We start from the raw sequence: 27,979 nt of genomic DNA on the forward strand, positions 1-27,979 counted from the left end.
CCCTTGCATAGTTTCTTCTTCTGGGTAGTTCTCTCTTAAAAACAGTCATCTGCCTCTGCTTTCCAATAGGACATATGCCAAGTGCTTTCAGCTGTGAAACCGGTGTGATTCTGCATGTAGAAGTAACAGCAGTTCTTGTGTGCTGTACCCAGTCTAGTGTCATTTGAGCTTTGCGCCTGCAGGATCAAATGACGGTGGCCTTGGTTTCATGGGAATGTTGTAACATCATCCACACTGTCGTATTGGTGGAATGCGTCTGTTTCAGTTTAGGTTTGCTTCTATTTTTAATTTGAAAGCATTATACGGTTATGTCGCGTCAGCAAAAAGTGTCCATAAATTTTGTCCGCACGATTCTGTCATTCTGTGGAGATAAATGTGCAAAAGTTTGATTGTGTTATGTAGTGCGTGAGTAGATCTTGAAATGGGAAAAGTTTAGTTGATGAATTATAATTAGTTAAGCAATTGGATTAATGAAAATAAATGCTATGTTTTAAGCAGGTTTTGTGTGATTCCGTGAAAAACAATGTAAATGCGTGAGAAGGCTTACTTAGTATAAAAATAAAATAAAACAAATAAAAAGGAGATAGGAATTAAAAATACAAAAATAAAACAACACTTCAAATAATAAAAATAAAAAGATTCAAAATGACAAACGGAGGGAGAAAGAGGAAAGGGAAACATCATGGAAAGGCTTTCGCATTTCCGCTCTTAAGCAAACTTAAGTGCAATCCTGTAATTTTTAGGAAGTACAGTGCTCTGGCATTGCTTTTTGAAATTCAGTAGTTAATATTACTGTGCAAGACACAAAAGTCTCCTGTAGAGTACCCAAAACATTTTTGTTTTTAAGTTAGAATTAGGCTGAAAGGTAGGCAGTCAAAACAAAGTGCATTTACCGAAACCATTCACAGTGTTTAAAGTTTTGTGCCAATACAAGTCTCCCCAAAAGTCTTTAAGAGTTCTTTTATGTTGCAAGCTGGATATAGTTACTTAGTGCAGCTTGTCATAATCAGTGCTGGGAAATACCGTGTTTTTTGGCAGTTGTAGAAGCTGTGCATTGCATGTGTTCTAAATTGTGTATTTTCTTTTATCTGCTGTTTGTGCTAGCTGTAAATCATCTTAGGCACTGCATTGAATCATCACAGTGACATTGAAGTTGTTCTAGCTGTACCTTAGTGCTTATTATCTTTCTTTTTTGTTAGCTTTCTGTAGTGATTTTGAGTGGTGCTCACTTCATTTGCTTTGCTGCGGACAATTGTTGGCTTGGAACACTGGATTGTGCTCTACTGAACTTGATGTTTTACATATTCAAAAATTAGGTTCTTCACTTACGGCACTATGGAATAGACTTATTTTGAGACAAATTAAACAATGACCTGGGCAAGGTGGTGTATACCGCTGCTATATATACTGATGCCGACGGATAACGAAAGATTGTAATGTGACATCCATTTGCTTTTGACATTCGGAGGTGTGGGCTGGGAAATTTTTTTTAGTTCCTTTTTCCGCCCATTCTACTCTTTGTTGACATTCCGACAAAAAACATGGGCATGCCTGCAGGAGACTAGTTTCTATTATGAGGTGACAGGAAACAAGTTACACAAAAAAGGCACTCCACAGACTTTGCAGGTGAATCGTGTCCTGACTTCTCTTGTTTTTGTTGAGCACCACTTGCCTATAAAAACTTATATAGGAAATATATCAATGAAAAGTTGTGAAATATGTGTTGCACAAATTTTTAAGGAACCAGATTGGGCAGGACAGGAAAGAAAACAATGTAAATAGGACATTTAGGAACTCATGAGTAAAAAAACTTGACAATTACCGCTTATGGTGTACCGGCTGGAGAGAGCGCCAAAATCTCTTGTCAACAGCATGCAGTGCACACGAGCGGACCAATTCATTTGTGATAAGGGTATGTGCTGCCACTGGGTGAATACCATCAAAATGAAAGCAAAAAAGCTTCTTTGAACATCCACAAGGTATGCTAGAAGTCTGAAAGCATTGGATGCAGCAGTTTTGTACTCAACTCAAAACATGATTATAAAAAAGTGGTATGTACGTGTCCCGCTGATAACTGATGCAGCTGTTGGACAGCTGCATTTTGCTTGTGACACCTTATGAGAGGCAGGCTGTGTACGTTGCATCTTAAAATGACCTTTGTTGTATGCAGGGAATGGCAATGCCAGGTGGTCAAGGTGTGCCCTATGGAGGGGCAATTCCGTACGGCCGACCAGGCCCACCCGCATCTGGGGTCGCAGAGGGCATAAGTCCCCATGCGGTACCTTATGGGGACAGTGCCCACCATGTAGCCAAGGAAGCCCAACTGCTTCAAGCTCCACCTTCAGCGGGTGCGGCCCAGCTACCACCAATGCAGTCAAAGCCAAATGGCCCCACAGTAAATGGTAGCTGGACACACCTGGGTGGGGGGTACACCAATGGACCCTCACTCAAGGTCTCCTCACACCAGCAGCAAGTGCCTTCCTCGAGCCCTGCAGGTGGGCAGCTTAGCTTGTCTTATCACTCCTTGGGGGAGAAACAGCCAGTTGCAGTATTGGCATTATATGTGCACAAATTCACAAGCATTGGATCAAAGGGACCCTGATTCGCTCCTTGAGATGGGGAGTTGTAGAGTCAACACATCTGGGGGGTAGATAGCATATGTCACCATCAGTATCTCAAGACAGTTATCAGCCAGGTGTAGTCAACTGTGTGGCACAGGTGCCTATATTGGCTGCCTATTCTGTGCCACTCTTAACTTACCATGAATGGTTACTGCAAGCATTTCCAATCCGGTGCTGCCTTGATAAACAGTGTCACTCACAGTGGTGCAAAGTGAGTGAAAATGGAGGAAAGAGTTTTAATTGAGAAGAACTGCAAGTGCTAAAAATTTTGGCCTTGATTCCTTGTGCCTTACTGATTCTGTGGTGTTTCTAATGATAGGTCTGTTTCAGGGTCCCCTTAAGGCTGGCTCACATGCAAGCGACTGAGCGAATTGAGCGATTGTGTGGAGCGTGGCATCGAAAATTTTCAACTTGTTTGAACCTCGTCGCTTTGGCCGCTCGGGCCGCCGCAATGACTCAAAACAGGTTTTTATGCCACTGCAGCAGGAATTGCTAGCGTTCTCGCTTGCATGTGAAACAAGTTTTAAGGCATGTAGAGAAGGAGGGTCTTGTGCCTAAAACTGGGTTGAACATGCACGGATAGGGACTAGCAGTTCAGAAAAACTTTCTCGGTTTGTAACTGCCTAGTCTGACAAAATTATGTGTGCTTGTGTTGAACGTGAATGGTTTAATGTTAATTCTGGGAAAGTGGATGTGTATGAAGCCTCAGTGAAAAAAGTTTAGCCACAATAATACCATGAATACATTTTTGCACGTTGTAGATGGCTCATGTAGGCCAGTTAGACGATGCTTTGCTGTGTGTGTGTGGACAGGCGAAGGTGTCCTGTCACATTGTGTGGGCGACGGCTGTTTGGTGGCAGCTAAACTAAGTTAATGCTCTTGATGCAGGTGTGGCATCAAGCAGAGTAAACCAGGGTTACCAGCAGCCAGGGTCAAGTCCTCTGGTGACACCTACTGCATCCGGTAAGGCTTTGCTTGGTTCATTTTCTTCGCACAATATCTGTTGCTCCATCAAAATTTGGCCAGCTCTGTGACCAGTTCAGACTCCTTGTTTTTACTTTTGCCTGTTTTTTGAAGCAATGGTGTTGAGACTGGGCATTGGAATGAATGAAATCAGTTTGTAGAACTTGCTGAGCATGATTTGCAGTGAGTGTTGCTGAAACTACTTATGTGACTGAGTACACTGCCTCACATCACTTAGTCCAAATGCACAACTTTAATGGTGATCTCCACTAGTCAGTTTGGGCCGCTGCAGTGGCTGAGTGGTTATGACGCTCGGCTGCTGACCCGAAAGACGCGGGTTCGATCCCGGCCGCTGCGGTCGAATTTCGGTGGATGTGAAATTCTAGAGGCCCGTGTACCGTGCGAGGTCAGTGCATGTTAAAAAACCTTATGTGGTAGAAATTTCCGGAGCCCTTCACTACGGCGTTCCTCATAGCCAGGGTCGCTTTGGGACGTTCAAGCCCCATAAACCAAACTAGTCGGTTTGGGGTAGGGTGCTTAATCTGAACCAGAGTGACTGAATCTGCTGCAGGGTGACCTAATTCTGATTGGCCAGCAAAACACAAACATGCTCTGGCAGAGAGCCCAACAGAAGTGCTCATGTGCAACTGGTTTCAGAAGTTGGGCCTGGCATATGGCCGCACATTTTTGCTTTACCAGCGATGATGGCAGTCATATCTTGTGCTTAGCTTGTGAGATGCACCACATTTTGCTATGTCCAGTGGTCACTGACAATCAGGGCTGAGCACCAGGAAATAGTGCATGCCCAGTATATGTGTGCATACTGCTTGGTCTGAATAGTTGCATGCTGTGGCATCGATGTAGCTGGTGATTTCTGTACCATTTGTGAGGTGATTGAGGAAACAGTCTTTTAATACACATCTAAGGAGCCATACATTTCGCTATCGTCAGTGGCGCTGTTCTCTGAGCTCCTTTAACCATTTTCTGAATTAATTGGGCCGAGAAGTGTAACTGCTTGATCTGATGACGCCATGAGAAATCTAAAGAAATGCCCAGGGTTAACCCTTGACGTTTCAAACCATGCTAAAAATGGGCAAGCTTGGCCTGGCCACACTGGAAATGATGACACTGCATCGTTGGAGTTCCGGCTAAATCCACCTCACTTCACTGAATCGAGAGAGAGTGTTCTGCTGTGTAGTGGGTTGCTCCTAAATGACTAGTGTGCACAGTAACCCAAACCCAGTCTACCATTGCAACATGCATTTGCTGCTGTGAAGCAGGCGAAGCTGCTTCGTATCAACCAGTGGAATTTTCCCTAAGTTTGCCCGTCTGAGGGGGGTATGTAATTAGCTTGTTGGTGCATTGTGATGGACTCGAATATATCGGAAGGCACTTTTGCTTGGGTAATTTGCTGAATACCTTTGCAAATTGCTGCACATTAAATGTACTTTTTCATGGGCTACAGTTGTCTATTTTATTTGTCATCATCATGATAAGCACTATTATTATTAGATCAGTTTTGGTAGTCATGTTTCTCGGCCTCAGCAGCGTGGGATGTTGAATGAGGTTCTCTTATAATCTGTCAACAAACTTAAGGCCAGTCTGAGAACATATTGAACCCTTTATAATGCACAAACTACATGCACGTCTCACATGTATGCATAAGTTAAAATTGCACTCAGGATGTCCCTAGGGGTTGAATGACATCACTTTCAAGCCGTTTTGACCACTAGTTCTGTGAAAAAAAAAAAAAGACGTACACAGTTGCACCAGTGATTTCATAAAAATACCTCGGATTCGGTACTTATCTGTACCTCAGTCTTTCGGACATACTCTAAGATAACTTAATTAGAATTTAAAATTACTTCAAGAAGTATTATGAGGCAGTTGACTGATGAGGGAGGCTCAGAAGCCCAGCTTTTTCCCACCAAGATGGGTCTCATTGAACTGCGTACCCGTGCTTGAAAAAACATACAGGTCACCAAGAAGGTGCAGTATTAGCGAAAGTTAAAAACGCACTGAATGGTTTGTTTGATAGTTCAGTAGTATTCAGCACGTAAAAATATTGTGTGTGGGGGCACGATTTTCCTTTTGCTGGCACTTGAAGCGAGTGGGACACGTGTACCGCTGTTGTATAAATCATTAAGACGGCTGACTGCGTTGGCCATCTTGAATGTTGCGAACGCCTACATTTAAAGCGAAATTTGAATACAGGGACTTCGGTGACATTGTTTTTTGTTTTTTGAGCTTGACAGGCAGTAATTTGGATAAACATTGCCTGATGATGGCGGACAAGTTTGGTCAATTTAAGTTTGATTTAACTGTATTTTGTGTGCTGAATACTAGAAGGCAAAGCTTTTTGCTACAAAGCTCTGAAGTAAAAATGTTTCTGGGCAAAGTTGGTTCAGTTTTCATATGCCTGTGACTTCCTGCCTTGTGTGCCATACTAAATTTATCCTGGGTCATCTGCCTGGGTGGGGAAGTATGTGGTAAACTTGATTTTAGATGGTGAACCTGAATTAGGATGTAGAATTGTCATGCATCTAACCTATGAAACTAGGTTTTTCTGTAACATTCTGCAATGTCCCATTGCTATAGTTGTTAGATGCAGTAGAAAGTGGTGTACATTAGTGCATTGGAGCTGGTTAGGTTTTGCCAGTTGCGCGTCTGTGTGGGTGGATTAGATCACAGAAACAGGCGCAGTAGTTGTCTGTCACAGTGTATGTCTTTGTGGTGATGGGACTGTCCACTTTCTTCATTCTCATGTTCCCTCTGTCCTGCGTGGTACATCATCAAACTAACCGTGCATCACAACTCTTGCCACATCCCTTTCTGTGCCCTCCCCACCTGTAGAGCCTACATCGGCGAAGTCTTCACGGAATGCTTCTCCAATTCCCAGTCAGCGTTACGATTTCATGGAGGGGCAGTTCTCTTCTCCCAGGCCGAGTATGTCTAATGTCCCTTGTGTCCCTGTCGGCTTGTTTTGCTCTTATTTAGTTTTTGCATGAGCTTGTTCTGTTTTCTTTTCCTCTTCTGGAGCACTCTTCTGCTTAATTGTATAGTTCAGTGTTTGTTGCTATTCACTGCATTGTGCCAGGGCAGAACAATTAGTTTAATTCGAAAAGCTACCAGTGGCTTTGAGAATGAGTTCAGTACGAGAGTAGGGTTGCTTAGGCATGATGCCTAGTGCTGTAGTATTGGTACTGTGTAAGGGTGACGTAGCTTCCATCATTGGAGTACTGTGGTGCACAGTCTAGAAGCTTGGGTAGTGAACTTTTCTTGCTTGTTGCACACTTAGTGTAGGCCATTGCTTAGTGATCATTTTTTACATTACGAGAGCTTGGATGGGTCTCAAGAGCATTCATCATTTTTCATGTGAGTGCTGCCATTCTAAAGTGCTGTTCCTGTTTTTCCTCAAGTAATCTTGATATTTGCCCTTGGTTTTGGGCTGTCTTTATTTTGGCTATATTTTTCTGAAGCTTTTTTTTTTTTGCCATTTGAGTAGGCTCATTAGGTTTCTTTAGTGAATGAGGGTGCTTTCATGGAAATGTGGAATGTGAGTACGGGAATATGAAAGCAGCCACCACACAACAAGACTGGTCATTGCATATCATAATTGAAAATGAGGCACTCATTTTTTAACACCTGTTCATCAGTATCTCCCCTTTTGCTTGCATTTGCTGTTGCTCATTTGTGGTCATTTGTCCGTGACAGTATTGTAATTTGTGTGTGTATTACCACGGGATGATATGGTAGACTGATGAACAATGAAACGCACAAGCGGCAAGCTAAGCAGTTCGAGCCATGAGTTGTGCTTTTGTGTGTACCACTGGTGGTGCGTGCCTGCGTGTATGTAGGGGTAGTGAACGTAAGAAAATAGGTGAAATGTTTTAATAACTCGGCTAATACAGTCAAATCTTGCTATGAAGCTTGTGAAGCGTTTGCTTCCTTCTTAGTTCATTCTATAAATGAAGGAGTAAGCAGTGTGTCGCAAGCAGGAAATACAGTAAAATCTCTAATTCGTACTTAGTTAGTTTGAAATCCTGGATAATTGAAAAATTTATATGGTCCTGTAATTCCTAATGTTAATTTTACCGTATAATTCGAAGCGCCAGCCTACACCAGCCTGGTTAATTCAAAGATGTGGGGTTCTGTGTGGGAATGCCCAGTCCAGATTTTGCTGCAAACCAGTAGAGCGACAGGCCCTCGGAGCCGTGAGGCGGCGCCATAGAGTGATACCGATACTTGAGATATGAAACTCCCCATCCTCAGTACTCCCATCACTAGAGCCAGACCATGGTACAGCTTGCGGGCTACCAAGTGCACGTCTGCAGAGATGTGCTTCACTGCAATGTAGCCATGGGTACTGGTTTCAAAATAATATGATCTCAGTGCTTGAAGGCACGGCCGGACTGGAAACAGTGGTGCGCACGCTTGTCGCTCTTTTCTGTCTGCTGTCTGCCTATACACTTCTTATCTGTCAGCTGGGCGGTGTCCACTTTCAAATGAGCTCCAATACGTGGTTCAGTACGCGCGCAACCACTTGCGACCGTGGTACAATTTTTTCTTGGGTTCGTTTTTAACTAGCAATGAAATTTCTTTACATTGAAAGTGTGACAAAATCTATTTCATTATAATAAAGCTAAAATACATGGTGTTCTGTGGAAATCGAAGTTACAAAGAATGGAAAATGTAACATCGAGGTTTGACTCTGTTTACTTTTTTGTCTGGCGGCCCAGTCCCTTGACTTGTACACTGTTGTATTTTTTTTTTTACAGTGTAGCATTTCATGTTGCAACCACCACACTGAACATGGCCATTTGTGCGCTTATTACTCGTACTTTAACTGTTATTGCTAACAAACAAGCCATGATAAACATAAACAGTGCATTAGTTTTAAGCGTACGGGGATGCCACATACATCATTTATAAAAAGTGGTGATTTCTCCTTAAAAAATATTCACAAAAAAAAAAGGTTCTGTTATGATGAACGGTGTCAGGCAGCACAGTGCGCACAGCCCGCTGCACTTGGACAGAGTTCCTAAGGTCATTGCAGTTTCTGCGTTCTGCAACCTCCTTACTGTACCTTGCCCCTGGTTCAGATTCTGTTTAGTTTCCGTTTTTGCGGCGCGGTCCTGACGTGTGGTTTGGCCGTTAGACGGTGTGTTTGGTCGGCTTGACGGTATCAAACCCTCGTTGGTTTCACAATGCCAGTATGAGTGGCAGTGGCTGAAAATAAAAGTGTAAGGCAATTTATGTTGACCAGAAGGTGGTCGTGGTTAAAGTAGTGACAGTCTAATTCAGTATTGCACACCTGTTCTTCACCACAAAGCATTGTTGCCATGTGCAGAAGTGTGGTGGCAGTGTTTAGACCAGCATATTTTTGCATCATGCAGGGCATTTAAGCCAAACTTGCAATAAAATTGCTTACCGAGAAAATGATTGCGTGTATTCGGGTTATGTCTCTCCCTGTCTTCTTCGACTTTATACCTTCAAGACTAGGCACTTAAGCCTATGCGGGGCACATAAAGAATTAATGCGCGTTGGCGAGGCTGACATATTCGGTTGGCCCACACCAGGGGTGTCGGGGAGTTCGATGCACATGTTTTGGGGCCTCTTGGAGGAATAGTGAAAGAGGGCAAGAGAAGATGGCTTCCGAATTTGTAGCCGTTTTCTTGGCAGCGAAGCTGATACGAGCCGCAGTAAAAGTGGGCATGCAGTGGTGCTTCTCTTGAGAGTTTTGGATGGCTTCTTCGCATGGCACCACAATGGCACCAGCATGCATCAGTAGCAGACTAAATGGTATCTACATTGTCCTTGGCCAGCATGGTGGTAGGTAAACATGTTGGTACGCGGTAGTTGTGGCCAATGTGACTAGTTGCTATAATGAGGCAGTGGCCATAAAGAACTAGCAGAGTACCTTCAACTTTGTTACAGTGAAGTTTAACTGCATATAGTTGTAAAATTTGGAACTGATTGTTGTCGAAGATTTGCACCTGGACGTTTGTAAAAGGCATACCTAAGATCATGAAGTAAAAAAAAAAGCTTCATTTTTGCATGCTGTAGCACCAAGATTTGTGTCTTTCTGGGCATGTGCAATTGAAACTCGGCAGCCATACAATGCGTGTTGCTGCATCCGCAAGTGTTATGTGACCATTCTGGGCATATGGGATACAGTGGCAATACAAAGCTTGATGCCTGCTGCCACTGTTCCACACAACCAGAAAAGTGATAAGAATTGTGTGAACTGGCCTCACCTGTCTTACGTTGCTTACCACTTTCCTGGTTGTGTCTGAGAAGCTAGTGTCAATGAGTTTGCAAGAGCCTACTCACAAGAATTGCATTTTGAAAAAGTGCAGCGGTTCTGGAATTTAGCTGATAAAGGATAGCATAATGGAAGAAGTCATGCATTCTATTGCATCTGTAGCCCACTAAGTTTAAATTACAGATAAGGTGTTAAGAACATGGTATCCTTCGTTTCTGGAATGGAAACCACTTTTAAGAAGTAACAACTTCTGATCAAAAAGTAATGAACAGTTAGCACATATCCAGTGCCATATGATGCACAGAAAGTTTGGTCAGTGCAAGATGATAGATGGACACTGCACTCACACTGTTAAGAGACAGCCAAATAGTTTTGTGCATTGTCTATTAATAGTGGTGTCAGTTGTATGTGTTGTCAACTGAGTGACACTTTTGTCATTTTTCTTCACTCAAGGCCCCATCAGCTACATGCACCCTAGTACCAGCCAAGCGGCCCCACCTGTTAGAGGCCCTCCACCACCAGCAGGCTTTTTTCCACCCACCCCTCAGGGGTCAAATATGCCGCCTTCTGCAAGGATAGTGCCGCAACCTGGACCACCACTGATTGGGCAGCCTCCTGTCTCTGGGACCTCCCTCCAGAGGCCCACACCAGTGTCAGGGCCTATTGGCCCACCTCCTCCTACTTCTATGTCTGGCAGCACATATCCAGTGTCCAATCCTTCCTCTGCTTTCCCTGGACCTCCCACTTCGGGTGTGCATGCAGCCTCTTCAAACCAGCATTTGGCAGCAGGCACTCAACCTTCATTTCAAGGCCAGCCTCCACTTCCGACCAGCTTTCGGCCGGTGTCGGGCCCCCCACCTGTTCCGGGTCCCCACACACTTCCAGGCGCAAATCGAGTACCTGGCCCACCTGCTGCGGTCCCTCCCACATCTGTGCCAGCCCAACCTTCTTCTCAGTTCCCACCACCATCATCGGGAGTGAGTGGAGCATCCTTTCCTGGCCCCAGAACAGCAGGCTTGGCAGGCCCTACCATGGCAGGGCCCGGCATGGCCCCGGCTTCTGTTTCACAGCCAGGAACACACACTCAAGGATTCGGGCCTCAGCCGCCTCAGGGTAGCACGCTTGGAGCGCCACAACAGAGACCCGGCTACCCTGGTCCACCACCCACTTCAGGTGCACCTGCACAACTTCAGACGTTGCACGGGAGGCCGTCGTATCCGCAGCAGGTGGGGAGCCACTTATGTGTTCATTGGCTGGTGTGCGTATAAAGGTACACCTGTTACAAAAGTTGCAAAAGGCCAAGGCCACTGGGGTGGTACCTTTCTGTTGAAATGGCTGTGTTAATATTTTTGCGAGACCTTCAGGGCTGTAGTGCAGTTTCTGCAGAAGCAACTAGTGTCTGCGATACAGCATGGCAGCATGGCCTCACGTCTGCTTCGGTGACTAGTGCTGTGGTTAGGGAGCGTCAGTGACAGATGCTATGTGCGGTTTACATGGTAGTGGAGGAGATGAAGCACATTGGTTGCCATTCGGCAGTGTCCTCGGAAAAGCGGTTTTCTTTATCTGTGCAGAAATGGAAAGGTAATATCAGTCAGTGTCTGTTATTCATTGTGATTATTATGTCGTGTTCAGCAATAATGCAGTTACCCATTGATTTTTTCGGCTTCAATGATTGTCTAGACATAGGATAGTGTCTGTTATTCATTGTGATTGTTATGTGTGTCCAGCAATAATGCAGTTACCCATTGACTTTTTGGGCTTCAATGATTGTCTAGACATATGATATTTCAGGCTTTGTTGAGGAACTGTCATGTGCCTCATAAGAACATGTACTGTAAAAACCGGACTATAGGTCGGACCGCAATATAGGTCAACCCACCAACTAATTCTAAAAATGAAAAAAAATCTTTTTCAGTGGAAAAAGTACCGAAAGACACCCTTACCCTGAAACAAATGCGACTCGACAGGTTGCACAATGGTGACAGTATTTATTTTCATTAAAATGCTGCTCGTCTGTACACCCGGCCAATTTTTTAACAGTATCGCACGCCCATTGACCCGCGTGTTTGTTTCTGGCACACAGAAGTACGGCGCTGTAGAACAAAGCCCTTCCTCTTCATGAATCACTGCACCCAGGATGGCGAGCCCTTGAATTGCGCCCTCGTGAGTCTAGAGGCACGTGTACTCTCTACCGCTTTCACGCGGATGCATTCGGCAGTCACAGGCAGCGATCTTGCACGCAGCACAACCTTTCCTTCCAATTCTGGATACGCGGCGGTCCGCCCACAAAATGATGTTTTCTTCTGTGTGCTGCAAGTTGTAATACGCTGCTTCTGCCTCCGCCAGTACTGAATGCTCTTTTCGGATACTCCAAATTCACACCGGGCCATCAGGTTGCCGCGAGCTTCCGCGTACTCAATGGCGTTTTTCTTGAAGGCGATGGTGAATTGCCGTCAGCTTCCGCTGATTTTGAAACAAAATGTGAAAAATCAGCCTTGAACCAAAATAGTTTTGCAACTACGGAAATACAAAATGGCGGCACTGCTGCTGATGGCGATGGTGATGGAGGGGCGCTGTTGAGTTTAGCCGCCCATTGTTGCAAGACTTCCGTAGTTTTTCCGCCAATGACCAGTATATAAGATGAGGGTCGACTTTTCACCATGGTTTTTTGAAAAAAAGTTCGACCTATATTCCGGTTTTTTACTGTACTTATTCATGACTGGTATTTTAAACTAGGGTTCTGAGAAATCCGGAAGTTTGAAATCAGTTTGTAAAATAGGTTCATGTCTCTATTAGTGTTAATTTTAACACGTTACCATAGGTTGTACTTGCACGTCACTGCATGTTATAGTACACCTAAACTCACTTACAGAAAACACCGATGTCCTAGTCTTCTATATTGAGCAGTAGCTTATACAGAGCTATGTCATTTAATAACATGGTGTTTAATTTTGGAGGGATGTTTCATGTTGCATAACTGTTGCTTGATGTGTAAAAAATGTGCAACAGTTGCCCTGTCCTTTCCTTGGTTTCTTAATATGAGTCAACAGCCCCCACGTCAGTCACATTCTACTCCAGGAACATGTGGTTTCGCAGAATAGTGAACATGTGCTGCCATGATCAGGACTAGTGCTTGCTAAGTGTTGAGGCCAGGGTGTTTGTGCATATTGACGTGTGCTATCAGCATCAAATGAAATGCCAACAAGACAATTAGAACTGAAGGCCGCTGCTATGAACGAGGGTGGCACTGGTGAACACTCTCAAGGTTTGGTTACACTACATATAAATACCCCCGAAAGAAAGCAGAAGATTGGACAGCCGTTGTCGTAGCTCAGTTGGTACAGCTCCGGACACGAAATTCAGAGGACGTGGGTTCAGATCCCATGGGTGGCATGCGGTTGTTTTTTCTTCTGCTTTTATTTGTCTCCTATTGACGGAAACCACAAATTAGAAAAATAAAAGACATCCCCTATGCTCCTTGCTTTCGCTGACTGTCGGCTCCTGTCGTGTGTCATAACGAACACCTCTTTCCATTTCCTTGTCTGCTTGCGATGCTTTTGTCGTGGATGAAAAGAGCTATTTTCAACAGTCCTGTTGCTACATCTTTGCTGTGCCATTGAGTTTCCCTTTTTTTTTACACCTTTAATGTGACTTGTGCCATTTGTTGCCATATTTTTGACAGGCATGAAAAAGCATATTTATATTTTCTATAGGCCTCCAGGGGCTTGTTCGTCATACTCAATTTCAGTTTCATCTCATGTTGCCTGCTTAGCTGTATTTTTAATTTGTACCACCCATGAGACAGTTCTTTTAAGCTGCTACTCGGATGTATATGTTACTGCTACAAAACGGATGGCACCTGCTCCAAAATGAAATTTGTACCGCTACAAGGACTGCTCCAAAACACTCATTGCCATTTTCACCACTGCAGTGGCTAAAAAATCACGATTCTAAGCTGTAGTCGCCACATTCTTGTTTGGGTGGAACGCAAAAGGTCTTGCACAAAACATTTCAGTTGCATATTGAACTTCAACCTTGTATACCATCTAACTAGGTGCCTCTCTGCTGAGGCATTTCTTGTAGCCGAAGTATTTGTAAGCCCTGCATATCATTTTCAATCATTGCACTTTTCTTTTAATGCTGTTTGCTTTGTCAGTAGTGGTGGAAGCCTGACTGCCATGTTATCTGCTTTTTAAATATTTTGTGCAGTTTGGCTACAGTCAATCAGTAGGCAATAGCAGCATGCCACCTCCACCCCCTCTCTACAATGCCCAACAGCAGCCAATGCAGCAGCCGCCTCTTGAGCCGCCCATTGGTGGAGCACCTGGTTACGACCCCGAGTTGCATTCACGCATGGCTGGCCTAAGTGTCAACGCCAGCTTCAACAAGCTTTGGGTAATACTGTATGCCCCTTTTGCTCTTGCACTTAAGTTTGTTTATGCAATGTAACTGGAACTGAGTATCAAACACATTATTTGTTGAGTTGTGCTCTGGCTTCCAGTTATGCTAGTCATGCCTAAGGCCTGTTTCACATGCAAGCGAAAACCCTAGTGAATCCTGCTGCCACGGCACAAAAACCTGTTTTTGAGTCTTCGCGGTGGTGAGCAGCGATGTTCTAATAAATTGGAAATTTTCGCGGCAACGCGCAGCTCAATCGCTCATTTGCTTGCATGTGAACCAGCCTTAAGGCCCTTGGTTTCCCATGATTCCCTAAAAAATTGTGGATTTTAGCATTTTTTGCAGAATTGTGTGTTAGGAGCCACAGTATCTTTTTTTTTTTATGGTATTGTGTTTGTGGACATCAGTAGAAATGATGAATAACGGGAAGTTAATTTCATTGCCTGAATTATCTTGAAATGTAGAATCTGGTATCAAAGTTCATTACTTTAGTTACCAGGTTCTCCAAACTGCTGTTGCTGAATGTCACGTCATAAAAATGTAACTCGTAACTATCGGAAAGTTTTTTTTACCTGTCCTCCTCCATTTTCTAGGGCTACGAAGCATGCAACTTGCTCCAGTCTCGCAACATTCTGCCTAAGGCCCCAGAGGATCCACCCAAGCCATCGCTGCCTGGCGAGAATGCGAACTGCTCGACTGAGTAAGCGCTAACTACTCATTGTGCTGAGTCTGTGCTTTGCATAATATTTTAATGCAGATTTGTATACCCACGTGCGATTAAAAGATGCTATCATTCCACTAAGCCACGGCAAAGCCACTGCTTTGTTTCTGTTTTGCAAATTCAGTGACTGGAATTTTCATCTTTAAAAATTTTTTTGATGGTAAGTGGTGTCATCTCTCAAAACCACATGTCTATACTTTATGTTATGGGAAGTGCTCATCTGTAGACTCAAAATATTTCAGACTACACATTGGCGAAATTCATGCACTGCTCTGGCATGCAGTTTCATCATACAATTTATGTGCATCTGATATAGCTTGAAGCACAGCACAGAACCGTTGACTAGGTCTGTCTAAATAGGAGATTTTTCACTGTGAAGTGAATACAGATAATAAAAATTGGTTGTTAATCAGATTCAATATTTTTTAAAAGTGTTAATCGAACCTCGTTGGACCATGTAGAATATCCGAACTAAATGCAAGCTGTACCATTTTTTGATAGTTCGATGAGATTCAAGAATTCCAGTGTATGAAGCTTGTAGGTAAAGCATGCGAATTTTTTTTGTGTATTTGACGGTGTAAGGCCAACTCCAGGGGTTTTTTTGGATATTTTTAGTTGATACAGAATCTACATTAGTTGATATAGTAGAAATGAGTTGATGCAGTAGAATTTTGGGATGATACGAATTGATAAAATGCCCTGGTCAGAGTGCACTGTGTGCAGTGGGCAGAAATTCGAATGTACAAACCCCCCCCCCCCGCCCCACTGCAGATGATATGAACGTGTCTGCTGCGACCGCGTCGTCTAGCATTAAGTACTTGCTGCCCGTACATCGCTAACGCCTGGATCACTAGTTGCGTGGCACGCACCGTGTGTAGTGAGCAGCGGAGTGCAACCCGACATCGCCGATTTCGCGATGGCCAATCGCACATGAGCAGTGAGCAGCGGCATCGGATGTTGGCAGCGGCGCATGGCGCGTACATCGCTGACACCGCGATTACCTGTCACGCGGTGCACACCAGGAACAGTGAGTGGCGGCACGTGGCCAGTACATTGCTGACGCCGCGATCGCCAGTCGCGTGTGGTGCACACCACGCGCAGTGAGAACCAGTGTGCGGCCGGTACATCGCCGACGCCGCAGTTGCCAGTCACATAGTGTGCACTGCGAGCAGTGAGCGGCGACGTACGGCCATAAGTAAATCCCATCAGCTGAAAACAGATTTGCGTAAATTTGCATTTGAATTTTGTTCGTTTTGTATGATATGAATTTCGTATGATATGACTATTTTTCGTGATCCCGTGAGATTTGTATGATTGACATTATACTGTAATCACATCACATTCCTTAGATTCCCCTTGCTGTAGTAAAGAAAATCTGTTTTTAAAATACTAAGTAGAAGTATTCAAAATAAAAAAAAAACCAGGAAAATGAAATCGAAACTGGGTTTCGACCAAACGATAATGTCACGACAGACAGTCTTAAGACATCATGGATACTGTTACAAAACCTGTCATGTGCATGTTGATTGTCTAAACTATGGCAACTGTAAGTGAGATCTTGGGTCATTATTTGTCTTAAATGACCAGAAGCCAGCTCGAAATTTTGTCCTTCAGGAAGCACAGATCGAATATCGTCTGCCGTGCGTCCAGTGACGTCACACATGCAAGGTTGTCCATAGAAGTCTCTTTTATTTAGGCCACGAAATGGGAAATTTTAAGATTCATTTGTGCTGCAACAAAACACCGCCTTGCTGTGGAACTTGGCATGAAGCGCCAGAAAACTGTGGAGAATGTACGAAGAAAGTTTCAGTAAAGTCAATGAGGCAGAAAAAAACACCGCAGTTTTTATTTTCACATTTTATCCCACAACGATGTTCATGCTTCTCTTCACAGTGGCGGAAGAACACGGAGAAGCTTGGTGACGACATGATTGATGTGAAATTAATTCCCGCTGCATTTGCCCACACCAAGCCGTGTGTTGTCGGATGCCACCAAGCAATTCTTCGATGACTTTCCCTTCAGTTGCATTGATTTCTCTCTTTCAAACAACCGTTTCTGTGCTGGAAGTCTATCACCGCCGTAGATGATATCATGCAGCCCCCTATCCAGTGCTGCGCGTTGCAGAGAAGTCTGAACACTGTTGGAGGTTTATTCGATGATTATGGTAGCACAAAAAAAAAAAAAATTCATAGGCTTTACGTGCAAGTTTCAGGAAATTTATCCCTTTAAGCTTGTCAAGGTCTAGAACCTCTTCTTAAAGTTTTTCGAATTATTTGAAAACTAAGTGAAACTAAGAAAACAAGTGTGAAATGTTGTTCAACCATATGCAGCCCTCAAAGTTGGTAGCACTGTGCACAGCAAATTGTGGTCAATGTTTAATGATTAACTTCTTTAGCAGGAGCTTGTTTGAACTCCCGGTCACCGTGTCATTGCTGGTAGTCAGAATTTCGGTCACACTAGTTTCGATGTCTGCAGAATATGGTTCAGCATCTCTAGATGTAGCCCTGGTATTGGCAGAGTTCTTCCATGTATTCTGGCACTTTTATATTCTGATGGTCTTGGCGTGTGCGAGTGCTGTGGCCAGGGTTGAGTACGTCAGTTCTAGGGAGCATGCACAGAAGGGCTTGTGCACTATGCATGAAATAGGGACAACACTGTAAATTAGTGCTGGCAGAGACTGAGTGTGAAGGACAACTACTAGTACCTAGCATACTGACTGGAATGTGGGAAATGAGGGAAATGGGGTGCCTAACATACTGAGTGGTCCCCTCAATTTGTTGTATTTTCAGCAACCTCTTTTTGTAAGAAAGTTGTGCCAGCTTGACTTAAAAATTTTATGCAGACTGAAACCTCTTCCTTGAAGGTACATAAACAGCATTGACCAAGAGCACTGACTAAGGTATCATTGATATGGCTTACTTTGGATTCTGTTGAATGCCATTGAATTGTACGGGGAATAGTTGTTAAATGTTTCGTGCTTTAAATATTGGTTAATTAAAGCTATGCTGAACTGCATTTGCTTAGTGTGTAGTAGATTTTATAACTGTACTGCCCTCTCCTTTTCTGTTGACAGCATTTTTAGGTGCACGCTGACCAAGATACCAGAAACGCAGTCCCTTTTACAAAAGGCTCGCCTGCCGTTAGGAGTCCTTATTCATCCTTTCCGGGATGTCAGTGTAAGTGTCACAGCATCTTACCATCCATGGCTTGCTGTCTAGATTAGTAGGCAGTGCAGGTATTTCACAGAGGGGCCAACAAACGTTTGCATTGAGGTGAGGCTATACACACCTTTGCTGTAAAAATTTCTGGAACAAACTTCGCTTGTTAGTTTTGGGCCAGAGAACTAGTAAACTGTCAAAGGCTAGAGAATGAACCTTAATTCTGTTTTTCATTGAACTGGAAGGAACAGGTGGAAGTCGAAAACAAATGCAGTCATCTTACGAGACTGTACAGTTGTTGTCAAAAGTCTCAAGGCCATAGCGTTCAGCTGCAGCGAAATGAATGTTCCTAAAATGCTCCGTGTAGCAGATCATTCAAAACACAAGTCAAGCAGGAAGCTTCTCTACTGCAAGAAGAAACCTGCTGGCATTTCAAGGTCGTTCTGTCTTTAATAGTGCCGTAATGGCTCTGTTATGCAGCTGAAGCGAAAAGCCTTTGTCCTTAAGACTTTTTACTCTTTGGCTCTTTTAGACCGTGAAGACAGTTATGTAAACTTGGTTGTTTAGTTTTTACCAGTCTGGTGGTACGTTGTTTGCATTTTCTGACTTGGATAGGATGAGAAGTTTCAAAACAGCTGTTATTGTTTGTGTGAACATTCGCCTACATGATGTTTACTTCAAAGGACATAGTTATTTTATCTGTTCATGCTTATGGTAGAGCTGTATGCTTCCCACACTCTTAAGCGCTTCCTCTTTGCATAATAATGACCGAGGGGCGCAGCCCAGAAGAGTTCCTTGGACAATAACAGTTGTTCAGTTTTGCACGCTAAAGGACAAGCAGCAACCAAACGGGCATGCATTCTTGCATGCGCGTTGTGTAAAGTGCATATGCACTTCAGCAGCCGTTATTGGTGATGCCAAATGATGGTATTCTCTCTAGGCATCTTTGGATGTGTGAAAATGAACTAATTGGCGGCCTTATTTTTGTAATTGGAAAATAAATTCTAGAGTTCTGGTTATTCAAAACCATAATTTAAAGATTAATGTGGGGAGGAACTTTTGCATCATCCTTTGTTTAGCTAATGGGGAGTCAGAAGCACAGTTGATCCTGGATATATCGATCTCGAAGGGAGTCATGAAATAGTTCTGATATATCGATAATTCAATACATAAAGCATGATAATAGATAAGTTATCTGTAGCCTAGAAGCATGAACATGGCGCACCCGCTCTTCCTGCAGCAGTGTGATGCCTGCTGACTTACTGGCAGTGCACCACTTGCTGAGTGTTCCTAGGCCTACCTTGCTTTGCATCGAAGTCAATGGACACAGTGGACAGTGCCTTGGGATTAGCCACTGCCTTTTGTAACAGATCTAATCCTGTTACAGGTACACTATAAACAAAATAATGTCATATAAAATTGAGGTGCAGTTGATTTCAGCAGCACGTTCAGCAGCTTAGCGAGCGAAGTAGGCCACACGAGAGCCGCTGCAAGCCTTCAGTCAGCTAGGTTGGCTTCTTTGCATAACAACTGGTGCACCGAACGCTGGCTTTGCCGTATGACAGCCACACTGAAGGCTCTCCACAACCATACCCCACATTCCCTTCATCATGCGATCTTGCGTCTTCACGTGGCTAGCGCTGCTAGCAGGTGTCGAAGACTGCTGCTGACCCAGCTCAGCACACGAAAAGTGATCGCAGGAGCACCCTTAGGAGAAGCGTAAGTTGCATGGGCATAGTGCACTATTTGATATATCGACTGTCCCTCTGAATGGGAGTTGGATAGATGCCAACTGGGGTACTATACTTTTGCATATGATTTTTAAGCAGATGTCTTGACTGTTTGATATAAGCAATAATTTGATATATCTGGATTTAATATATCCATGATTGACTGTACTTAGTTGCAGTTGAAATGTTGCTATTGCGGCATTCTTTGTAGCACGGTTTGATTCTGTTCATTAATGAAATTAGTTTCAACTTGTCGCATCATGAAGGGAATGTTGCATCGCGTGAATTTAGAATTAACAGTTATGTGAGCATCATCACTTGATATGCTTATGGAGTCCGCATTCTTTGGTGCTTATCATATGTAGTAACCAGACACAATTCTTCACTCTTCGATGTCTTTGCCATTGCAGCACCTGCCTGTGATCCAGAGCAGCACCATTGTGCGCTGCCGCTCCTGTCGTGCCTACATCAACCCATATGTGCAGTTTGTGGAGCGGCAAAAATGGAAGTGCAACATATGTTTCCGCATCAATCCTTGTAAGTTTTCCCTTATGGGGTTTCTAGATTAATGTGCTTTTTTTGTAAATGAGTGCTGTCAGGCCATTACAATTTTTGCACTGTAGTGTTCTAGCCTTCCGGGCTCTGTCAGTGTTAACTAATTGCTCATGCTGTGATAATAGCACATAATACTTGCAGCCTTTGTAGAAATCTGCACATGAGACAGTATACTTAAAGCAGGCACACACATTACCTATTGGTAATGTAAAAGGTGAAAGTAAAACTTCTTTGCAATGGCAGTCGACGACAGAAAATTTGGACACCTGATTATTCGGACTTTTTCGCGGCACCACGACATGGCCCATAGAGCCAATGTATAAGAGCGCCTGAAATTTCGGACACACCGCAACTGACTGCTTGATTTTTCGGACCTTGTTCACACTAGCCGCCAGTACCCAATCTGCCATATAATGTGTACAGTGGAACCTCATATTTCAAACTGCAGGAGAGATCGAAAACTTGATAAAAAATAAACGAATTCAACCTTCAGAGTTCGCGGAACTCATCTGTGCCGAGTCTTTCGTCCTATATACGGAAAGACGTAGCAGCGAAGCGCATGGGAGGCGTACGGCTTCACGGAGACAGCGAGCGCGGGAGGAAATGGTGGTGCATTTCAAAGCGAGGTCAGCATACCCGTGGCAAAACGCACCACAACCCCGACTTTTCTATCGTAACTGGTGTATTGATGACAGGCAAGATGCCTCTCATTATACGCAAGCCACCGTAGAGTGCATATCGCCGGATACGACACCGATTTTGGCTCTAGTTGCTAGGCCTAATGACTAAGGCCAACGCCGATGGAGCGCTTGCTTTGGCTGTTTTTTCTCGGTTCTTAATCTTTCGCCATCTTCGCGTTCTCGTTCCGGCCCATCGTACTACGGCCGCAGCGCAGTTCCCATAGTGGCATGTTCACTTTTCTGTTTAGACTGTCCCAACTCGTGCGTTCATCGGCGACATGCCGAGGGCAGCACAGCCAGGCCGGGCTTGTGCAAGCAGTCACTGCCCGTCGTCTGTGCACATATCGCACGGCGAAATTTAGTCATGAGGAGCTTTAGATTATGTGAAAAACAACTGGCCCCCTTCCTCCAGCACATTGATAATAAGTTCGTGATTTTTTCGGTGAAATTTGACTTTCCAAACTGCCTGATTTTTCGGCTGTTTTCGCGATCCCTAGAGAGTTCGAAAAATCGGTCGTAGACTGTACGTTGTATTTTTGTTGTGGTGAGTGAGCATTTTGTTGTTTGTTCTTGCTTTGTTCTTGAATAACAAGTGTTTTGGCATGTGTATATTTGAATTGAAGCTATTCACTGTGCTGAGCTGCAGTTTAAAAAAGAAGCTGCTGATTTCATTTGCAGCAGGGGCTAAGGATCATATTGTTGGTACCAGCATACGGTATGCACATTGGAAGGTCTGATCAGTGAAGTAATGCAGTGTGGCCCTGGGCTCAAATTCTGCAAATCCCCCCCCCCCCCCCCCCCCCCCCCCCCGCCTCACCCCAGGGACTGATCTCCGGAAGTGCTCACCAACTGGCTGAAGCAGTGGAAAATATTGTAGTGCTCATTTGCAATGTAAAGTGCATGTTTGCAGCTGCATCACCTGTGCTCCTTTCTTCTGGCTGTAGAAAGCCTGGTTCTTATTGCACTTGCGTGAACCGCTTTTTCAAGCTAATAATACATCAACTCAAAAGGAATGTTCAGATAAAACTGCTTTCATCCTGTATAAAATGTGTGGGAAGTATATTTCTTTTCATGACTCAATAAGGAATGATTCTGTGGCCGCTGCTTTTGAATGCAGCTGCAGTGAAACTGCTGTGATGTCTGAGTTACTTTTGATGCTTTCAAAAGAGAACGAGTGATTGTTCTAGAAGCGGTTTGCCTCTCGGGTGTGAATTACTGTAGCCAAATCTGCAGTATTAATGACCATACAGTGAGAAGTAGGCACCGAAATGAGTGCATTCCAGTATCGACACACGTCACCACCTGGACAGCTGGTTTGGTGTCACTTTGCATTGCAACTGAGTGCCACGGCAGCTTCTGCTGATTCAGCTAATCGGTGAGTGGATTAGGGGGAGTCAGTCTTGTAAGGGTCAAAGTTGACTCATTAGCCCCAGGTCTCTCCTATAGGCAGAAACCAAGAGCCTGCTTGTTGGCAACACTTTCCTTTTATCACTCTTGAGCTTGAAATGTCTGTTTCACTATGTTCGAACTTCCTTTGTGTAAAGTTGTGGTACTGTTAGTAAAGATGAGGCCATGGAAGCCTTCTTGTGAAATAGCAAAGGCCGCCAGTGTGTGTGCTCATGTTCTTCACATGAACTACATCATGGCAGCATGCTACTGAAAGTTGCATTATTGCACTGAAGTGCCAGAATGTACTGTTTTCCAGGGTTTTGAAACCCATTGTTAACTGTCACACTAGTAAGTTGGCTAATGGGAGGTGCATGCCAAAGTCATCTCATCTTCATGCCATTGAAGAGCGTTTGCTTGTGTGACATTGCAAAAAGAATGTTTTTTCCTCTTTGCCATCTCTTGCATTTATATTTACATATTCATCTTGTTACTATAATCCATGTTTTTTTTTTTTTAAATGGCACCCATGGTCTCATTATTATTTCATGTTTCATTTGCAAGCGCTTGACTTGGAAAAGCTTTTCTTTTCGGCTGTAAAGGAAAACTACCTGGTGCCATGGTGCTCTTCGGCCAAAGCTGCCCCTTGCGCCATAAAAATTCATCATCATCAAAAAGTGTTCAAGCTATTGAGATTAGGTCAGCGAGCAGAGAAAAAGGTATAACTGTTAGTGTCGCTCTTGAAAAAGCAAAAAACAAAACTACATTAATGTGTGCTGTCATGGTTCAGATGCCAGTCACAATTCCTCATTGCTTGTTGGAACTTGTATTCTCAATATCACAAGATCTTCTCAAAATGTCTGGATGAATCGAGTGTCTGACCACAAAAATGATCTTGACAATTTGAGAAGGATTGTGGCATCAGTGACAAGAACAAAATTGAGGCCTTTGACAGTTTTTCTTTATGAGGGCTATTGACATAGTGTGGAAACCAGTTATATTTACTTGGTAATTGTTCTTATTAGCTCTTGCCAAGTGTCACTCTGACTAATCCACCCATTCTCCGCGGTTCTCAAGTTTGTTTAAACAGCAGCATTGAATACACTTGCGTCGGCATGAAGCCTAAAGGATTTTTGTGTGTTTGGAGCATGGTTAACATTGATATTGATGCAGTTCATTAATTCAGAAGTGCATGTAACAGTGATTGTGTGTTTTATTGCATGGGAAATCGTAAGGTGCTGTGAAATTTCACTTGTTTTAGATTATGAAGAAACAGTTCCTGTCTTTCTATTTCTTCAATTTCTTTTAGGTCATTTTTTGCAGGTGTTGGTGGACATTGCTGATACTCTGGCATTTCTTTAGACATGTCAGATTGTTGGCACCTATTACAGAAGCTTCATGAACTGTCATGAGGAAAGAAAGCATGGGTGAAAGGGGGAGAGGAGGGGTAGTTGTTGCCTTTGAGCAATCAAATTTCTGTAAAGATTTACGTGTGTGAGACCACTATTCTACCATGCTGTCTATAGATCTGGGCCTTGCTGTGTGTGTGTAACAGGTTTCTTGGAGGAGTAAAAGCAGAGTGTCTTCTACTTGCAAACCTGGGTTTGCAATAGTACCATATTTACACTATTCTAATGCGCCCTCGATTGTAATGTGCCAGTTCTTCACAGTCAGAGAAAAAAAAGTGAAATGCCTTCAATTGTAACCTGCACCAGATTTTAATCCTTTCATAAAAAATGGATCTTCTCACCTGGAACAGCCAACCTTTATTACAATCACTCTAATGTTACAGTTAAGTAAATGGCGCCACTCTCGCTTGCCTTTCCCGATCTGACCGGCAAAATCATCATTGCTCATTGTTGCTGTTGGAAGCCTCCTTGTTTCTCTCAACGGCCCAAAGCATTTCATCCTCTGTGCCAATCATGTCATATAAAATTCTGCCTTTTTGAAGGCTTTGTTTACCATGGCAGACTGGATTGTACACCACACATCCTTCACCCATCCCGCAAACTCTTGCAGCGAGGCATGGTTAATCCTCTTGCTTGATGCTTCTGGAAGCCAGCCCTTCTTCACCCTGTTGAAACCCTTCCGAGTCGATTTGCTGGTGAAAATCCTGTCCCCTTGTTTCTGCCAATCATGCACACAAGTTTCAGGAATACCAAATGCACCTGAGGTGGCCTGATTGTCACTTGCCTCTGCACAGAAGATCACCTTTTTTTTTTCGACCCAGCGAAGTAGTGAACACAGCTAGTCTTTGTGACCAACGGTTCCGTGTTGGCTCAAGTACAATGCGGGGCCTTACTCAAATGCTCATGCGGCCTTTCAGTATCTACGACTGTCCACAACTGTGGTAGGCGATATGAACATGCACAAAATACCAAGCCTTTATTTCGTGATGCCGATGACAATAAGGTGTCGCTAGCGTAGTTGTGTTTTCGTGCTCGACTCTAACACTTGTCACTTTTAGATTTTTTTCCGGTGCGCTTTAGAATTGAGTAAATCAGGTAAGTTTCTTTAGAGACATCAAGAGCACAAAATATATGTTCATAACTTCATTGTGAAGGTGTGTGCAGCTATTGAGCTCTGTGGTTTATTACTGATTATGTTATTGGCATCGCGTTGCTTACTATTTCTTCAGTGCCTGATGACTTCATGTATGACCCATCAACGAAAAAGTATGGTGAACCAGAGCGGCGGCCAGAGGTTCGTAATGCCACTGTGGAGTTTATTGCGCCCACAGAATACATGGTACGTATTGTGGCTTTGCATTTTATCATATTTGCTTTGCTAACTGCAGTGATAGCGTTGGAGTTTGTATGCTAGTCACATTCACCACCAAGCAGTATATCTTCGCAGCGATGGAATTGTGTAAAAAGCCTGCATGATTTGAAACTTAAGTTCAGGCTAGTAATATTCATTTTTTTTGTGTCTGTAGGACAAAGGTGAGGACCCTTTTGGTAAAAATTGAGATGTAGGTTTTTTGCATCAAAACTTCCTCTTTTGCATTCCTTATATGGCACATGTTGCGCTTATTTGATTTAAAATTTAAGAATGCATTTGCTGGAAAAAGCAAGTTTTTGTGCTGCATAAGGCACAACAGAATGCTGCCACCTGACCTCTAGGCTTGTGGGCATGCTGTTCCCATTTCATAGTACAATTGAACCCCGTTATGAGAGACCAGGATATAATAGATAGTCGGGAATAAGAGGTTTTTCACTCTCTTGGCTGCCCTATCTCCCCCATCAAGTAGACCCCTTTTGTAACAGGCGTCGGGTATACGTCATTTGATAATAAAGGACAGGTAACCTTTGAATTCCGATCAAGAACCTCTCTTATAAGAGACATTTAACTTCCCTACTCCGCAGATACGGTGCCATCGCTGATCACTAGGGCACATTAATTGCTAGTGCTGCCTGAAGAATTGCTTCCAAACTACCAGCGGGAGTATGGGCGCGAGCAGTCCTGTTTGTTCTACTCCCACAATCAAGAAGCTTGAAACCTCGAAAAAGGGCCCTCGGTCAGTGGTTTCCGTGCCCTGCAGGTTATACCACGAGCCAACGAGAAAGCCTCCTCCAGCGCGCCACTGCGTTGATAGCCGACGCGCGCAAGCTCTTAGTCAGCAGTGCTGCTAAACGGGGCTCCTTGTATTATAATTAAGCACCGGATTCACATAATGGAGTTAGCTATGAGTTTGTGCAACAAAATAATGCTGAACAGAAGGCTTTCATTTTTACAATTGACGGTCAGTAAACTAAAGGTTTTTCAGTATTTTACTTATCTCGGAACTCCATTTTCTCAAAATATATATCCTGCTTTTACGACTTCAAGTTACCCAGGGCTAAGCTTGCCAACAGGTGTGGCTGCAGTGCAGTAGAAAGTATATGGCATCTTGACATCATGTTAAGCAGAAGAAAGTAAACAGCTAAATAGATTTTGCAGCTTATAAGTTTGTGTAACGAGCTATAGACTTCTTTTGTGAAACTTCTAGGCATTGGGTGACCACATAAACACAGTGAGAGATCAGTAAGTAATGATAACACTAAGCCCTACTTGTAAGAGATGAAACCTCTGTTATAACAGTCTAGAACTCTAGAACTCCTCTCCAGTACTTGTCTTTCACAAAGGGGTTCAACAGCTCTCCTAAGACATATTTTTACAACAAAACTAGGACAGCAATGTCTGCATGTGCTGGCCAACCACTTAAGCAATAGAGCAAACAACATGGTTCTGCACGTGCCGATCCTTCTTAGACCAGCTTGCTCTGCCACAAAATGGCATTGATTTCTTGAAAATCTCCGATAGATCACCTCATTTTCTCAACACTTGTCATGTCTTGAGAGTGTTCTTTTTTTTATGCAGCTACGGCCACCACAGCCAGCAGCCTACCTCTTTGTTCTTGATGTTTCCCATGGTGCCGTACAGACAGGTTAGTAATGGTTGCACTACAGAATCGGCAACCAAGTTCTTTGAGCTTCTGCCTTAGGATGAAATATGTTGCAGTTTGCAATGGAATGTGTTGGTAATAGTTAGTAAAAATAATTTGCTTGTTGAATCGTTACTTACGATTTGCTTGTGGAGAGACGGAGAAGCTGCAGTGAAATTTCGTAGCACTGTAATGCCTTTCCTTGCCAGATGCTGTCCTGTCGTGTTGAAAAAAAAAAAAGCCTTAATGATTAATGATTCAACTTGGTGATTACTGGGCAGGAATTTGTGATCTTGATTGTAGTGTATTTGCTTTCAGAATATGATGCATATTTAGATGCAATGTTTAAATGCATTAATTAAGGGCACGTGAATACAGTAGAACGCTGCTATTACGTTCCCGGGTGCTGCATTTTTCCGGCTGCAACATTTTCGTATGCCATTCACGTCCAAGCTTCCATAGAAACCCATGCAATACAAACTCAGCTGTTAAGGTGAAACTGTGGCAGCTTTCCAACATGCTACGTCACGAATATTACTCCGCGATAGTGGTTCACCCTGTGCCGACATTTTAACAGCCTACCTTTAGTGGGTGCGGAACGGTGGCAGGGTCAAAGCGGAACTCGGCCTTTTAAGAACTTGACCTTTGAATAATTTGGGCATTTCTTCTGGTCCCTTGCAGTCTGAAAAAATGAGGTTTTATTACCCTTCATGTTGTTTTTGGTTGCCAGTCATGGGTCAATTCATGGATTTCATTTTGTATGACCACATTTGTATGACCACATGACAGGTTGCATACAGTTATGCTGTCTAATTGAGCAGTATGCAGTTTTTGCACATCGTGTTTTTTTTTTCTATGACACTGAGTCACTTTAGTTTTGTTAAATTTTGCTTGCAAAGGCCATATGCTATTAAAAAAACTCGCAGGACGGTTACAACCGTGTAATGCGATGTTCAGCGATAGCTGTTTAGGCGTTTAGTTTTGGGGATATACCGTATTTACTCGCGTAATGAACCCACTCATGAACCCACTCGCATAATGAACCCGCCCCCCACTTTTGTTGGCCAGAATTTTTTTGT

The 27,979-nt window shown here is 43.6% G+C and overlaps 1 protein-coding gene across 4 annotated transcripts in view; it reads left to right on the top strand.

Moving 5' to 3' along the window:
• The first annotated feature begins 2,151 nt into the window (after window positions 1–2,151).
• Window positions 2,152–27,979, top strand: part of Sec24AB (Protein transport protein Sec24AB) — a 51,969-nt gene continuing 26,141 nt past the window's right edge. For 2 of the 4 annotated variants that reach the window (XM_077649187.1, XM_077649188.1), the window contains exons 1-10: window positions 2,152–2,495; window positions 3,510–3,584; window positions 6,438–6,530; window positions 10,303–11,075; window positions 14,059–14,244; window positions 14,841–14,947; window positions 18,042–18,144; window positions 20,267–20,393; window positions 25,116–25,225; window positions 26,837–26,903. In XM_077649187.1, coding sequence (XP_077505313.1) covers window positions 2,165–2,495; window positions 3,510–3,584; window positions 6,438–6,530; window positions 10,303–11,075; window positions 14,059–14,244; window positions 14,841–14,947; window positions 18,042–18,144; window positions 20,267–20,393; window positions 25,116–25,225; window positions 26,837–26,903 — 1,972 coding nt within the window. In that variant the 5' untranslated portion in view covers window positions 2,152–2,164. The remainder of the gene's footprint in view (window positions 2,496–3,509; window positions 3,585–6,437; window positions 6,531–10,302; window positions 11,076–14,058; window positions 14,245–14,840; window positions 14,948–18,041; window positions 18,145–20,266; window positions 20,394–25,115; window positions 25,226–26,836; window positions 26,904–27,979) is intronic. The other 2 variants (XM_077649189.1, XM_077649190.1) reach the window with 1 other exon arrangement.

Source organism: Amblyomma americanum, chromosome 1, assembly GCF_052857255.1.
Source record: "Amblyomma americanum isolate KBUSLIRL-KWMA chromosome 1, ASM5285725v1, whole genome shotgun sequence".
NCBI lineage: Eukaryota > Metazoa > Arthropoda > Arachnida > Ixodida > Ixodidae > Amblyomma > Amblyomma americanum.